Raw genomic sequence first — 14940 nt, 5'->3', positions numbered from 1 at the left:
AATACTGATGCTATACATAAATATTTGTACAGAAAAAGGAAACAAAATTTATAGAAAGAATGAAAATAAATTTGTATTTAAAGTTCTGATACCAACATTTTTGGCAAAAAAATCATACAACTGTATTTATATATTTTTTTATTTATTAAAACATAATTAAAAAATCATCTGACTCAACAGAATAGCTTTTTTAGGAAGGGGAATGGAAACTAGAAAAACAGAAAAGAGTGAAAAGTTGATATCAGCTGCATAGAAACAAAACAATCAATGCAAAGAGCACATCCAATATAAACAACCAGCCAGTCAGCTTAACTAAGAATGCACAGTAAAAGAGACTAATAATTGAATTTAATTAAAAAACACATATACATACATGCAATAATGATTCTTTTTAATTAATCATCTAAAAGAATTTTTTTTTTTTTTTTTTATTACCATCTTGCTAGCAACAAACATCCAAGAGTAGAACATTTGCTTTCAAAGCAACTACATTTGAAATATTTAGGCAAGCTCTAGTCTTTATTCATTAGTTCTCAAAGGTCTTAGACCAGAATTAAAAATAAATAAGCAAAACATAAAAGGAAAAGAATTTTAAAAATCTAAAAACAATTAGAAATATTAATAAAAAAGTTAAGTCATAATAAAAATAATCTAAATGTGTAGGCCAAGTCCTTGCAAAACTGGCCATGCACACACTGTGCACTATTTACATGAACCATTTTGAGCCAGCTTTGCTTCTATATTATTTATATATATAAATAATTGAAACTCAGAGTTAATATTATGGTAGTGCAACAAGGTAAACAATATTGAAAGAATCCAAAATTACGCATCTAGCTTCAACGGTCTTACAGATATGAACCTCCAAAAATCATAGATTTTTGCACTTGCTGAGAGATCATCAAGACCTCAACCACTTCCAGTTCACCTAGAACCTTGAAATTCTATATGTAAAAAATTAAAAAATTTGCCAAAAGTTAACTACTAGAAGATCTGGAGAACAAAATTATGTGTGTGTAGTTACTTTACAATGCTATATTATGGTAGTGTGCATTTGTAAACTTTATAGTAGTGTATTGCATTTGTAATATGTTTATGTATCTGTTATAATAATGACCGGACAGAAGAATAATAAGAAACTCCATACTGGTGAAATAAGAAGCGAAAGATGTCCCTACAACAGCATGTAACATTTTAGTAGAATAAAATAGTTTCAGATCACTTTACTGATCTGATTTGTAACATATTACAATAAAAAATTTAGGATTAAGAAGGTTGTAGACAGAGAGTGGATTCTATGTCCACGTATCGCCTCAATACATACATACATCGAAGTCACTGTTGAAAAAAAGAACACACCAGGTTCTTTTAAAGATTTAAATAATCTACAAAAAGGAAACCTCAGTTCTTCAAAAAGTATTGAAATACCAGTAAAAACATTCATGTGAAAAATGAGCCAAGTTCTGGTCATACAGTTAGTCAATGATAAAAGATTTTAAATCTAAAACATTACTAATACTAAGTACACCATCTTTATCAAACTCAGAATAAGAGTCTTGGGCGAGATAAAAAATATTTTCAATTTTATTATTAGTATGAATTTAAACTTGGCAAGTTTTTTATACTTTGTAGGTGTATTTTGTTGTAGAAATTAAGGCGCAAGCTTATTCACAGAAAAACTTGCAAAGTTTAAACCTTTGGATTCATCCTTATAAAAAATAAATAAAGATTATTATGCTGAATTTGATAAAGAAAATGAATTAGGGAATTTTAAATCTTTTTATAGATTAAACCTTATGATAAACTGTTAAATAATGCAACATATGAAATGGATAAATTAAAACAATAATCAAACTAACCTTAGCAAGAAATGTTTCTTGACCATAGCCATCTAATTGCTGAGCAGCTAAAATATAATATTCTTCAGCAGTACCTTGTGCAAGACCAGCTAGTGAGGCATGTTGAAGAATTACAGCTTCTGTTAAACTTTCAAGATGTCCTTGTTCAGTTAAATGCTAAAAAAAGTCATTTTATTTTATATAAATAAAAAATTAAATATAAAAGGGTTTTCATTAAAGTATGCACACTATTTCTATTAAAAGCAACTGAAATCAACACATTCTATATTGTAAAAATAAATCTGAATTAAAAAAAAAGTGGGAAAAATTAATACATTACCTTAGGGAACAGGGCAAAGTCTTTGAGATATTCAGCAGTGTGCCTTTCAAGATCATGATTGCCAAACTCAGCTGGAAAAAATAAAACAAAATCATAAATTAATTTCATACTTTCAACAAGTATATCAAATCAAGTAAAAGAATATATTGACGGGTCTGCTTCTTTATTTAACAGTCAAATTCCTCCCAAACCCATTGCTTAACTAATATGCATCCATAAAATTGCAACTCAGTGTATGTGGCACTCATTAACACTGAACCTCATTTGTTACTGTTGAACATTTGTTATAGTTCTTTAATATGCAATTTTAACAATATAAATAAAGTAATCCCATAAATATTACTATTGGGTACTACAGAATAAATATTTTACTGAATGGTTATTTAACAAATTTTAGTGGTATTAACTGCTGTACCACTGATATATACACTGATTTGCTGCACAAATTTTAACCTTGCTGATCTATGAGAACCACATGGACTTCAGTCATATACTACTTTTCCTTTTTCACACATTTTAATTCTCATGGTGCAATTATGTAATAGTATGTTACTGTAAACTAAAATAATAACAAATCTTGATAAAACTTTAATGAGTTAAAGGGTTCTTGCTTTCTTTTCCAGTACCATTGATTAAAACTAAATCAAACATTTTTGAAAAAAAATTTATTAATTTACATCTATGAAAAAATTCTTATCAGACTTGTTTTTTGAAACTGGTAAAGTACTTAAAAAACTACTGCAAGACTTAACAAACTATCAGCTTACAGAAGTATAAAAAAACCAATGGTCAAATAATTCCACAGAACTAGCATATTATTCATTAAAATTATACATATAAAAACTATAACTGAAAATAAAGGAACAAAGATAAAAAAAAAGACAAATACCTTGCATACTGTAACTGGCAAGAAGTACAGCCTGTTTAGCATCACAACTTATTCGTCCTTCAATGACATCATTTTTTAATTGTAAGAAATAATGGTATCTAAAAAAATTCAAAAGTTATTGGATACATAATAAACTGAATAATCAATTTATTGATTGATACATATTCATCGATAGATGATCGATGGATAAAGCTGTTACTTGATAAAAATCCCTCATAACAAAAGAAAATAAACAAATATAGATAATATAAATATGTTGTAATAAATTAAAAATTAAATACAGCCAATATGATATCAGCCCTTGATCAACTAAATAATAAACAAACGGTTCATAATAAACAATGAATTACATCAAAATAAATTCATGAACATACTAACAGATCCTCAAAAATTAAGTCATGTTTTGGAAGCTATGGTGTTGTCCAACAAAGCTATTTTTTTTTTTTTTAACAAAAAATTAAAAATAAATAAATATATATATATATATTTTTTTTTTTACTTGCTAAATGTAGGTTTTGAAAAAATGAAATATTTAAATTATAATTCAACTGCTTAAGTTATCTAATCAAAGACTAATAATACACCTACCAAAATTCAGAAAAATATTTATTACGAAAGATAAAAATATTCCTTAATTCTTCGCTAAACTGCACCCTGAAAATGGCAGAGCCCAGTTGAAAAAAGTTGCTATAAAATTTATTTACATTAAATTTCATTCTGAATTTGTTAATCATAAGAAACTGTTTTACTCAATCGAGAATTAAGTGAAGAGTTATCACTTAACACATCCGCTATTGGAAGTCTTCCGATATCTGTCTTATTATATAATAAAATTAAATAAAATTTTTGTTGTAATTATTGACTACTTCAAAGTAGTATCATGTTCATGAAAATATTCTATTTATATGTTCAGAGTTTGTCAGCTGTGAATCTGAACCTCAAACATGGTTTGTGTGCATCATTAATCAGTATTTGAAAATCATCTCTAGAGATGTTATATTTAATGATTAAATGATTATATTCCTATAGAAAACATCTTTCAGCAACAACACTCTCAGGGACTGACTGTATTTTAATAACACTTGAATAATTGAATAACATGTATTTTAATGTAAATTAATTTTATTGTATGGAATCCAATTAAATAATAAACAATTAAATACAAATTTATAAGACTGCAACTTGTAGTTATTTATGTTTTCTCTGCTCACAATGGAAGGGGTGCGAAGAATTTAATGGTGAAAGTAAAAAAAAAAGTTAAGTAAATAAACTTGAATTAACTTATTTTTACTAAAGTTTAATTACTCTAGGTGCAGGCTGTCTAATGGCTAATGGTTGGTTGCAGCAGCCAATTTTACTTTAATTTTCAAGCATTAATAAATGAAAGAATAAAAAAAGACAATCATTACCATTAGTTGGAGCTCTAATTTAATATTCAAATATTAATTTTATGAGATAATTGAACAGTTATAAGGTGCAGAAACAGATATATTTTGGAATGGATGGGTGATATGGTTACGATTCTTAAGAACAAATCTAGAAAATCCAAAAAAAAACAACAAAAACATTCTACATAATATTACCCCAATTATTGGGGTACCCTCCAGCAGTAAAGACAACTTAAAAATATAATATACCTTGTCATTTCATCCTGAAGCAAACTTACACCAGTGACATAAAACATAACTCGTAAATAAAGATTTGGTTCACGTGCATGCTTATCCAACTGTCGTTTGAGTGGGCGTGCCATTTCCACCCATCGTGGTTCACCATTTCTATTAATATACCGCAGACCAAAAAACTCTTGCTGTAAATTATTAAAAAAGAAAATATATTTGCTGAATAAAATGTTTAAAAAAGTAGATAATACTGTGTACCATTACCTTAACTCATGTTGATCGTTTCAACAGCAACAATCAAATTAAATTATTTTCATTTATTATAAAAATATCTGTATTTTAATTAACATTACATATAATAAACATAATTAACTGTGGGTTCAAAAATATAGTGGGCCCCTCAACAGTGAACTACAGTATACGATAAAAGAAAAGAGCTTGTCCTTTGAAATATTATTATTATAAATACACCTATCTGTTAATTCAGCAAGTGGTATGAATAGTTTAATGGAAAAAAAATTGGGAATCTTGGGTGTCTAGTTAGAAAAGAATTCTAAAATCTCATATTAATCGTTTTACTATCTTTTGCTATCTAGTACTGTATAAAAATTACCAATATAATTTTGATTCATAATTTTTTTAAATTATAAGTCTTGGTAATTATTTCATATTCAAATCATTCTTTATTAAAATTTATTTCACAATATTATTTATTTAATTTATTAGTTTATAACATTAAGAAAAATAATGTCATAAGAATAGTTAAATATAAAAAATTAAATACATAATAATTTCCAAGATAAATTGGTGGAATGTCTTTTAAAATAATAAAATCATCTTATATTTATAGATGAGAAATAAAATAATCTTAAAAAAAAATCATAAAATTAATATTAGAAAATACAAAAGTATAGCTAATTTAAAAAAATTTATCAACTGTTCTTTAAATTCTGATTTTTAGAAATTTACACCAAATTGTTAAAAACAACTATTAACAATTTATTAGTTTTCCATTTGGTACAGGCATTAAATAAAATCAAATTCAATGAACTGAAAAAGTATTATTTTCTATCTCTTTACATTTATTTTTAAAATTTAATTTTACATTTTTTAGTTTTATTTTTATTTAAAATACATACAGGCCTACAAAAAGTGCTGATCACATGAAAAAAAAAATGTACCCAAGAAATAAAAGATGAAGAACACCATTTTGATAAAAAAAAAGTAGAATATGTTATAAACCAAACACAGCTTTTGTACTGCATCAAGAATATTCATTTCAATAATATAACAATTAATTTTTGGAAAATTATGTACTTTATATAATTAAGAAAAAAATGAATAATTAATAACAAAAGAATAAAGTATTTCATCTCTTTCAGTAACTTATTTTTAAATATTTACATCCTTTTTTTTATTTCACAATATCTACTATGGGATGATGCACAATTACAGCCTGAAAAGTAAATAAAAAGAAAAATTTTCCATTTTATTATTAATAGCAGGTAAGAAAGAATTTTGAGGTATGAGAAATTACAAGCTAGATCAGAATTAAACCAAGAACCTTCTAAATGAAACGGAAAGGTATACTTCGCTACAGACATTTATATGCCTATAAATAGAAACAATTTCTTAAATGTAGTGAAAATTTTATGAACACAAAAATGCCAATTAAATTTCAGATGGTTATCTACAATAAATTATGTAATCATAAAATATCTTGCATTTAATATAGGCCAAATATTTACATTGTTTTGTGTGAATTGTCACACAATTTATACACTGATAAAATTTATATCAGAGCAACTAATCTACTAATAGTAAAATACAACAGATGTAATGATACACATACTTACATACAACAAAAATATTATACACACACACACATATACATATATAATATTTTTAGGACTAATAATTATTTAAATAAGCATAGAAAAAGATAAATATAATACATGAAAATATGCATTAACTTCTTTCAAACGTAATTAACTAAAAACAAAAATTGATTTTCATGGTAGTACATCTATTCCTTTTTAATTGTTCCAACAAATTTTATATTTAAATGTAGATATACTAAAAAATGAATTGTTTTTTTTGAAATTAAGAAAAGTATTGTTTGCTTACCAAAGGACAAATAAGTAACAAAAATTCTTACTCAAAACATAAAGAATTTTAGTAATTTGTTCTGAATGGTTAATTTGCAGGATGATAGCAAAAGATTCATTTAACATATCTTCAACTTCTTCAACCTTCTAAAATAAACTGTTTTCCATTAAATTGAATTCCACTGTGATAACGTTTTTCCTGTATGTTTCACTTTAAAGAAAATATACTAAGATTCAATTTTTATTGATTTACGCCAGGACTCAAGCCCCAGACAGCAGCACAGCTTATTGCAATAATGGGAAACAGATACATTAGAATACCCCTAGCAACTCACAACTTTTTTTTTATTTTTACTGAAAGGAAAATTAAAATAAGCTATGTATTATATAACAAAAAATCATCATTGCATGATTTTTATCTCTTCTGAGGAAAGTCCTTTGCAGCATGTCTATGTCTATTCCAACTAAAATTTTTTGATTCTGATAGTTCAGACTTTCTTTTAGTCCATAATTTTCACAATTTTTGGCTTCTCTCGCTGTTTATCCTTTGCTGATACTTTCAGTGGTATTTTTAATGAATCTTTTTTTCTGTTGATTTGTCTTAGCCAGTTAGCTTTTTTATTCTGAACTTTACTGATTTAGCTTCTGTTAACATTAACTCTCCTCATTGCATCTTCATTTTCCATTCTGCCTGTAAATTTAATCCTCTCTATGCCCATATTTCAGTTGCTTCCAACTGAAATGCCTTTCCTCTTTTCTTTTTATTGGTGTCTATCTTTCATATTCATAAAGAAGTACACTCTAATACACAACATTTCTCAAGGTGCTTTTTCAATTCTAATTCCATCTTACTAGATAACAGCTAATTTGTTCTGTTAAATGCTTTCTCAACCATTGTTATTCGTGTTTTTATCTTGTTTTCACTTTTGCAATATTCTATTAACATGGTAGCCTTCTTTCTTTCGATGCATTATCGGTTTATTGTCTCCTATCCTCATTACTTTAGTTCTTGTAATATTCATTTTCATTTTATATTCTGTCATAATTTTTTAATTTTGAAATCATCTGTTGAATATCTTATGCTTCATCTCCTAAAAAAAAAGTGATCCTATAATTAGCAAATCTTTTACAACTTACCTTTCTTCTACACTGATTCTTTCATTTTCTTCTAGAGGATTTGTCATTATATTTTATATTATAAAGATTGTTGGGGATAAGCAGGATATCTTTCTTCCTCTTCTGAGGTCAAACCAATCAGTTTGTTATATAACCCCTATTTTCATATCTTTTGTTTTTTAGTTCAGGTACAGTTTTTTATTTACTTAATCTTCTATCTTAATAACCTACTCTTTGGGCTCTTAATATTTCCATTAATTTATCTCATTTGACAAGGTTAAATATTCTTTCATATCTATAAAATACATTTAGTTCTTTATGTCTCTATGTATACTTTTCACAATAATTTATATTAGCCCAATACCATCCCTGTCCCACTCCCCTTCCTGAGTCGCTGTGGTTGTTCTATAACCATTTCTTCATCTTTCAATTGGTTTTCTGTTCAGAATTTGAGAAAGAATTTTTTCTGAATTCAAAATTAAAATAATTATCTTGTATTATATATAATTTAAAAAAACAGCTTATTAGATTCCAATTTGATTTCCTCGAGCGCTTTTGGCTATTCTGCCATATTCAAGAGGAGTATAATTATGATTAACATATATAAAATTATAATTTTACACATTTAAACTATATACAACAACTGATCGTCATTTTGTTAAAATTCATCAAACTTAAAATTTTAAGTCTAAGTGTCTACATTCGTACTGTAATAGTTTCTCAATTGTTATTAGAATCAATTGTTGTTAGATAACAATCAAGAAACTATTACATATATATATATATATAATTTTATATATGTTAATCATAATTATACTCCTCTTGAAGATTGCAGAATATTTGGATATTTATTATTACTTTCTTTTTTATTATTTTTGTTTGACATATGGAAAGACCTAAATAAAAATTGCCTGTTTAAAAATTAATGCCATTCAGAAGAAATGCAACAATACTGAGACTAGTACCAATCTTGAGTTACGGATTTTTTCTGTAGTGTAAGAGTGAGTGTAATATGTACTATTTTTTTTAACTTAAGTTTTTCTAGCCAATTTTTTTTTCACACAGATATTTTGAATATAATTATATCAGGCTATATATATATATATATATATATATTACTCCAATAATAAACAATGATGAGAAAAAAATATCTTCAAATTGTCTATGTAAACAATGTAATTTTTCATTTAAAAGATTTTCCACTTTGGTATTTGAACAAAAATCTCTGGGTTTGGTTACCTGAAAGAAATCTACAACAGGAACACCAGAGGAACTTCTATGAAATAAAAAATAAATCATTGAAATTGGTTCTTTTATTAGAATGTTTATAAAATACAATTACAAAATTTAAAACCTCTTCTTTCTTTTTGATTTGCTAAAAATCTTTTTTTGTGAATTGTGAACATCAAACAGTAATTTGCAGTTTAAATGGATGGATACAGTTTTAATTCTAACAGTAAATGTATTATATTAAAACCAGTTTTACTATTTTATCTAGCAATTATTCATTACAATGAGGTTCTTATTGCATTGTAATAAATGGTGTTATAATATTATCAGATAAAAACTATAAATAACATAAAATTATTCAATAATGTTGAAGATATGGAGACAGTATCAATGAAATAATAACAATGAAAGAATAAATACTTTATGTTGATAATTGATTTTTTCCAACAATTTTATCAACTTATTCATTTCAATAACATTTGTTCATTAGAATTATCAAAGTTGCTACACAATTCATATGGTTATTTTCTTGTAACAAGACTATTATTTAATTACAGCAGTGGATATCGATGCATATAATATTATTTTAAGCGATTCTCTGCAGTCAAATACTTTTGTGACAAATCACTTTCTGAATTACATTCAGAAATGGTTAAGAATCAACCATAATGGTTGTAGATGACTCACACAAATCACTTCTGAAAAGACAATTTTCAAGAATAGCAAGGGATTCCGCGCCATGCTTATTATGAAAAGTCAGGATATAAGTGGTCTCCTGATGTCTTCCTTTCTGAGCCAAATATATAGCTAAGTAAGACTGAAGAAGTCAATTTCATCCTCACTCTGTTCACTACAGAAACTGACTGAATAGTAAGTTAAATTATTTTCAGAGAAAGAAGTTTGGTAGCTTTTATACCTCTGGATCTTTATACACATCAAGTTCATAAGAAAGAATGGGACAGAGTAAAAACAACAGATTAATATGATTTTTTTCTACAAGGAAAAAATATGTTATGTACACTCAGCAGGGGAATTCAAATCTTATTAATAGTAATAGTACTAGTTATTAATAACTATTTCTTCTTGAAATGAAGGCAAAGAATAACTACATAATGAAGCATGGTTGGGATAAGGAAGCCAGTGAAGCATACACTTAGGAAAAATAAAAAATATTCAAAGAAATGAAATAATTAAAAGATGAGATATGAAAAATAATGAAACAGCAACTTTCTTTTTATTAAAATATCCTTTGTAATCTTTAAGTATGAGATTTGTCTATTCAATGACTAAATCTGTTAGGAAATCTTTTGGAAAGAGGTTGGCACATATGTGGTCACAGAGTTAACTTTTTTATTGATTTTGTTAATAATTGTTTATGTGATAATTTTGCTACAAATAATTGTACAATGATTAATTAGACTATTCTAAAATTATTTGGAAAATCCACATTGATATGTTTTTGAATGTTTGAAAAGAGATATCAAAGAGATATTAAATAGTTGCTGTCTATTGTTTTGAGGCCATGATTGAAAAGATTATCAACTTTTTCAGCAGTTATCATGACTGTTTCAATCACTAATGACTGAAAAAATATGAAATTGATACATCAAAAGGAAATCTTTTTGCCACAATTTGGCATTGGATTAAATTGCTTGCTGTAGGCAAAATATTTCTAATAAAACTATTTACTAATATTATGGTTCATCAAAATTTATGTACATTAGATAGTGTATATTAATGAGAGCATAAAAAATATGGAAAAACTGAGATAATATGATAACAAATTTGTTAATTTCATTATTACATAATAATCCTAGAGTATCCTCTAGAATGGTATCCTAGAGTAGCACTCTAGAAATAAAACACATTAGCAGCATCACCAACAATATTATAATTACAAAAATTAATAAAAACTTTACCTGTAAGATGATGGTTTGGGACTACTTTGGTATTGAGTAAATCAATTTAAAGCCATAAGTAACTATGAAATGCATAAACCTATTATTAAAATCCTTCAGAAGTTGTGTTGTACTATTTAACGCAGATGACAGGAGTGAATAACATAAAGTTTTCTGCAGGTGTCAATACTTTTTTTTTAGAAAAATCTGGATGGATAATTTACAAAAACAATCACAGATTCCAAAATAAGCTTCAAGCCTTTTTACTATTCAAAACATTGAAAGACTTCTTACAAAATATGAAATTGTAATCACATACTGAAATAAAATCTCAAAGTATTTAAATGGATTAGTTATAAACAACTACAATAAGAATATTTTGAAGTTCATCACAATAACAATTAAGCAACTGAAGAAACATAGTACTATTGCTGTTATTCCTGGCAACTGTGATGTGCATGGCATAATTCATATTTTGCAAGAAAAAAGATACAAAGCTTCAGAAATTCATTAATGATTATGTCTTGTTTATGGCAATATTATCAAAGTTCAGTTGCTATCACTAGATATAGTTTTCAATAGTATTAGAGTCTCTATATTGCTATCAGATAAGAATTTCAAACCCATAAGCAGAATATTACTAAAATCTTTTAGAGTGCTCATAAAGAGCACACAGTTAGTCTACACTGCCCACTCTACAAGTTGCACAAAGAGATAGTTCATTTAATCCTAATGCTTAGTTTTGGTGTCAAGTGGCTACCATCTCTTCACAAAGACTGGCTGATTATTCAGCACTACTAAACCAGTAAGAAGTTAAGGAATGAGGTTGTAAGAGGTTGAGAATCCCAGTAGAGAAGCTCTTCAATAAGGGATCTGCAAATGCTAGTATGTACAATAAGTGCATGACTGAAAATATATTAAGAGTTATGTAGGTAATTTATGTCCACATATATATTTATAGTTAATTAGAAGTGAATTTTGGAAAAGTCCTTAATTTCAGAATGCAAGATAGAATACTTTTTTTAATGTTATTTTATGTTTTATTATTTTTTTTGTTTTTAAACCTTTTCATAATTGTAATTAATCCTTTTAAAAATTATATATTTTTATGACCAATTGTTATTACTTTAAACCTTCCCAAATCTAATAACTTTTAATTAGGCCTCATTATTATGATCTTACATCTTCAACACTTTTAATCCTTAAAAAAATTGATAAAATTTGTATTAGCTTACTGAAAACTGAATTAAAGTAAAAAAATTCTGGGAAGACCCAAAATAGATTTAGGTATACAGTACAGAATAATGGTTAACATCTATGCTGTAATAAAGACTCTTTTGCGCAGTTCTCTTTACTAAAAACTATCAACAATCAATTAATTATCTAAAGTTCCAAAAGGTTAATTATCTCAATTTTTGTAACTTTACAGCATTGTTTAACCTTAGTGATACTTATAAAGACCAACTTTATTAAACATGTCATCAGTTAATTACATTTAAATTTCTGTTATTTTCCATAATGTAATTCCACGATTCATTTCTGAGACATTGTTGAACTATCTATCACCTTGTAAGGGATGCAAACGTGTAAGACAAACCAGAAGAGTTTACAAAATTATGAATTAATTTATAAAAAATTATTAAGTAATTATTTGACTGAAGAGAGGAGATAATACACATAATACATTGTTTCCTACAGAAACGGACACATTAATCTGTGGCTCTTACTGTATATTGTTTGTATTTCTGAACGTATAAAGCATCCAATATATGAACAGCACTAGTCTATACCGCTTCATCTAAGAATAATGATATCTAATATAAAATCAATCTTTCTAGTAAACATACTGCTTGTAAGGCTGAATTTCCCAGCATTTTAATGGACTTGGCTTGATAATATTCAATGGCGCATCCAACCCAGCAAAGATGACAACAGGAATCACTTCACACTTCATCTTCTCTAGTAAGTAAACCTGATGTGGAATATTTATTATTCACAGGAATGGAGGGGTCATTTTTAAGAATGGTGACTTGTGTCTGGTTGATTGCAATCATATGGTTATTATTTACGCCATTGTGTAAAGTTGCATTTATTCCAATGTATTCAAGGTTATGGTTGAGTCTTGTAATTATTACAGGCTTGGTAAATTTATTTTGCATTTTTGTAAGGCTTATCTTGTGTATTTTTAAAATAGGTTGTTGGCTTGCTGTTTTCATTATTAATTTCTCTCAGGCTCCAGTTTGACGTACTGTTGCATCATTATATTGGTGTCAACGCATTTCTTTCACGCTTTATTTATTGCTGTTTAGTCTTAATATATATATTAGTCTTGGTGTTTTTTATTCTCACCAATTTCAATATTGTCATAGTTCCTAGAAGTCCATTTCTCTTTGTCTGCCCTGATGTCATTTCTTCAACTTGTGCGTATTCAAAATTATTTTATCAGTCTTACATAATTCTTTAATGGTCTGCTTGCTTGTAAATTATTTTTTGTTTTGTCTTCGTTCCCGAATTCCACACGTTTTCTCTAATCGTTCTCATTCTAACACTTAGACACTACTCTTGTTGTCAACACACACACACACACACACACACACACTTTTTTGTCCATTGCTTTATTCACTTCCCCTACTTCTCACCACGCCAGCTTTGTTCATTCTAGTCCAGACTTTCACGTTGTGCGGATCCACAAGGCTGGTCCTCCAGCCTTGGAGGACCAGGCTGCGATGCTTTCTCTCTCGTATAATGTGTTAATACTTTCGCCGTCTTCATACTCTCATAAACGTTGTGGTCATTCTCAGTCGTCATTCTCTTGTTCTACTCGTCAGTGTTTTCGTGATTTCACAAATTTCTACGTTCGTTTTGCCTCGTTTCTTTGTTAAGTCAATTCTCTAATTCAGTAGATATTGTCTAGTATTGTAAGTGATTCAATTACTACAAACCAGCCAAGTTTATCGATGCAGAATTCTCTCCAAACTCATTACTACAAATTTTGAGATGCTACGTATTATTCAATTTCTATTCACAAATTGTTACCTCTGTTATTTTTTATTTGCCATTGTAGACTACGCCAAGGATAAGCTGTATGTATATATATATGTACTTTAATTTTCACGAGTTCATCTTTTGCAAATATTTATGTGTGGTTAAGGCAAATTCAAATCATTCATCATTTTAAATAGTTTTCTTATTAGTAAAATCTGTGAAATACTTTATTTATTGTACATTATGTATTCGAATTTCAAATTCGGCTTAAACAACCATTTCTTCACTCAAGTGTAGTCATGAAATGTGGCTTAGATATAGGTTATGTTATTATTTTTCATGTGTGACATATTTCATATATTATTATTGATAACTATTATTAAAAATATTCTGGTTGTTCATAAAAAGTCTATGTTAAAAAATCAGTTACTGAGGGCAAATTACTTTTTTACTTGAAATGTTTTTTAAATACTGACTCTACCATTTAATTTGTTAAGTGCAGAGATTAATTCATATTTATTCATGAACTGAATTCATATTACTTCTCTTAAATTAATCTAAAGAAAATAACTCCTGATGTGAAGTTATGATTTTGGACTTCTTTGTAATCTCATATTTTCAAGAAAGCTTACTTACTAAAATGAACTCTATTTATATGATTACTTATTTCAATTTGATTATTTTGTAATTAACTCTTTTTATACTGGAATATTATTGTGACCTTTTTTCTACAACTTACTACAATTGCAAGTTTTAATTATTTAATGATAAGTTTGATGTTCATAATTCAGAAAAGGCCAGTGCCAATGATAAGAATTACTGTAGCTTATTTTTCTAAGTTAATGACATTTGTTCATTGCTAATTTTTCATTGTTACAGAATATGTCAGTAATGCAACAGCTTTCCAGTTACAATAT

At 27.2% G+C, this 14940-nt stretch overlaps 1 protein-coding gene across 2 annotated transcripts in view; it reads right to left on the bottom strand.

Annotated features, from left to right (window-relative positions):
* Window positions 1–14940, bottom strand: part of Pez (protein tyrosine phosphatase non-receptor pez) — a 53578-nt gene that overhangs the window by 34308 nt on the left and 4330 nt on the right. For both annotated transcript variants that reach the window (XM_075371976.1, XM_075371977.1), the window contains exons 3-6: window positions 4705–4874; window positions 3068–3165; window positions 2179–2249; window positions 1860–2015 (exon numbers count right to left, since the gene is read on the bottom strand). In XM_075371976.1, coding sequence (XP_075228091.1) covers window positions 1860–2015; window positions 2179–2249; window positions 3068–3165; window positions 4705–4874 — 495 coding nt within the window. The remainder of the gene's footprint in view (window positions 1–1859; window positions 2016–2178; window positions 2250–3067; window positions 3166–4704; window positions 4875–14940) is intronic.

Source organism: Lycorma delicatula, chromosome 7 (genome assembly GCF_047948215.1).
Source record: "Lycorma delicatula isolate Av1 chromosome 7, ASM4794821v1, whole genome shotgun sequence".
Classification (NCBI taxonomy): domain Eukaryota; kingdom Metazoa; phylum Arthropoda; class Insecta; order Hemiptera; family Fulgoridae; genus Lycorma; species Lycorma delicatula.
Note: the sequence above shows the minus strand (reverse complement) of the source record. Positions and strands in the feature narration are given on the sequence as shown.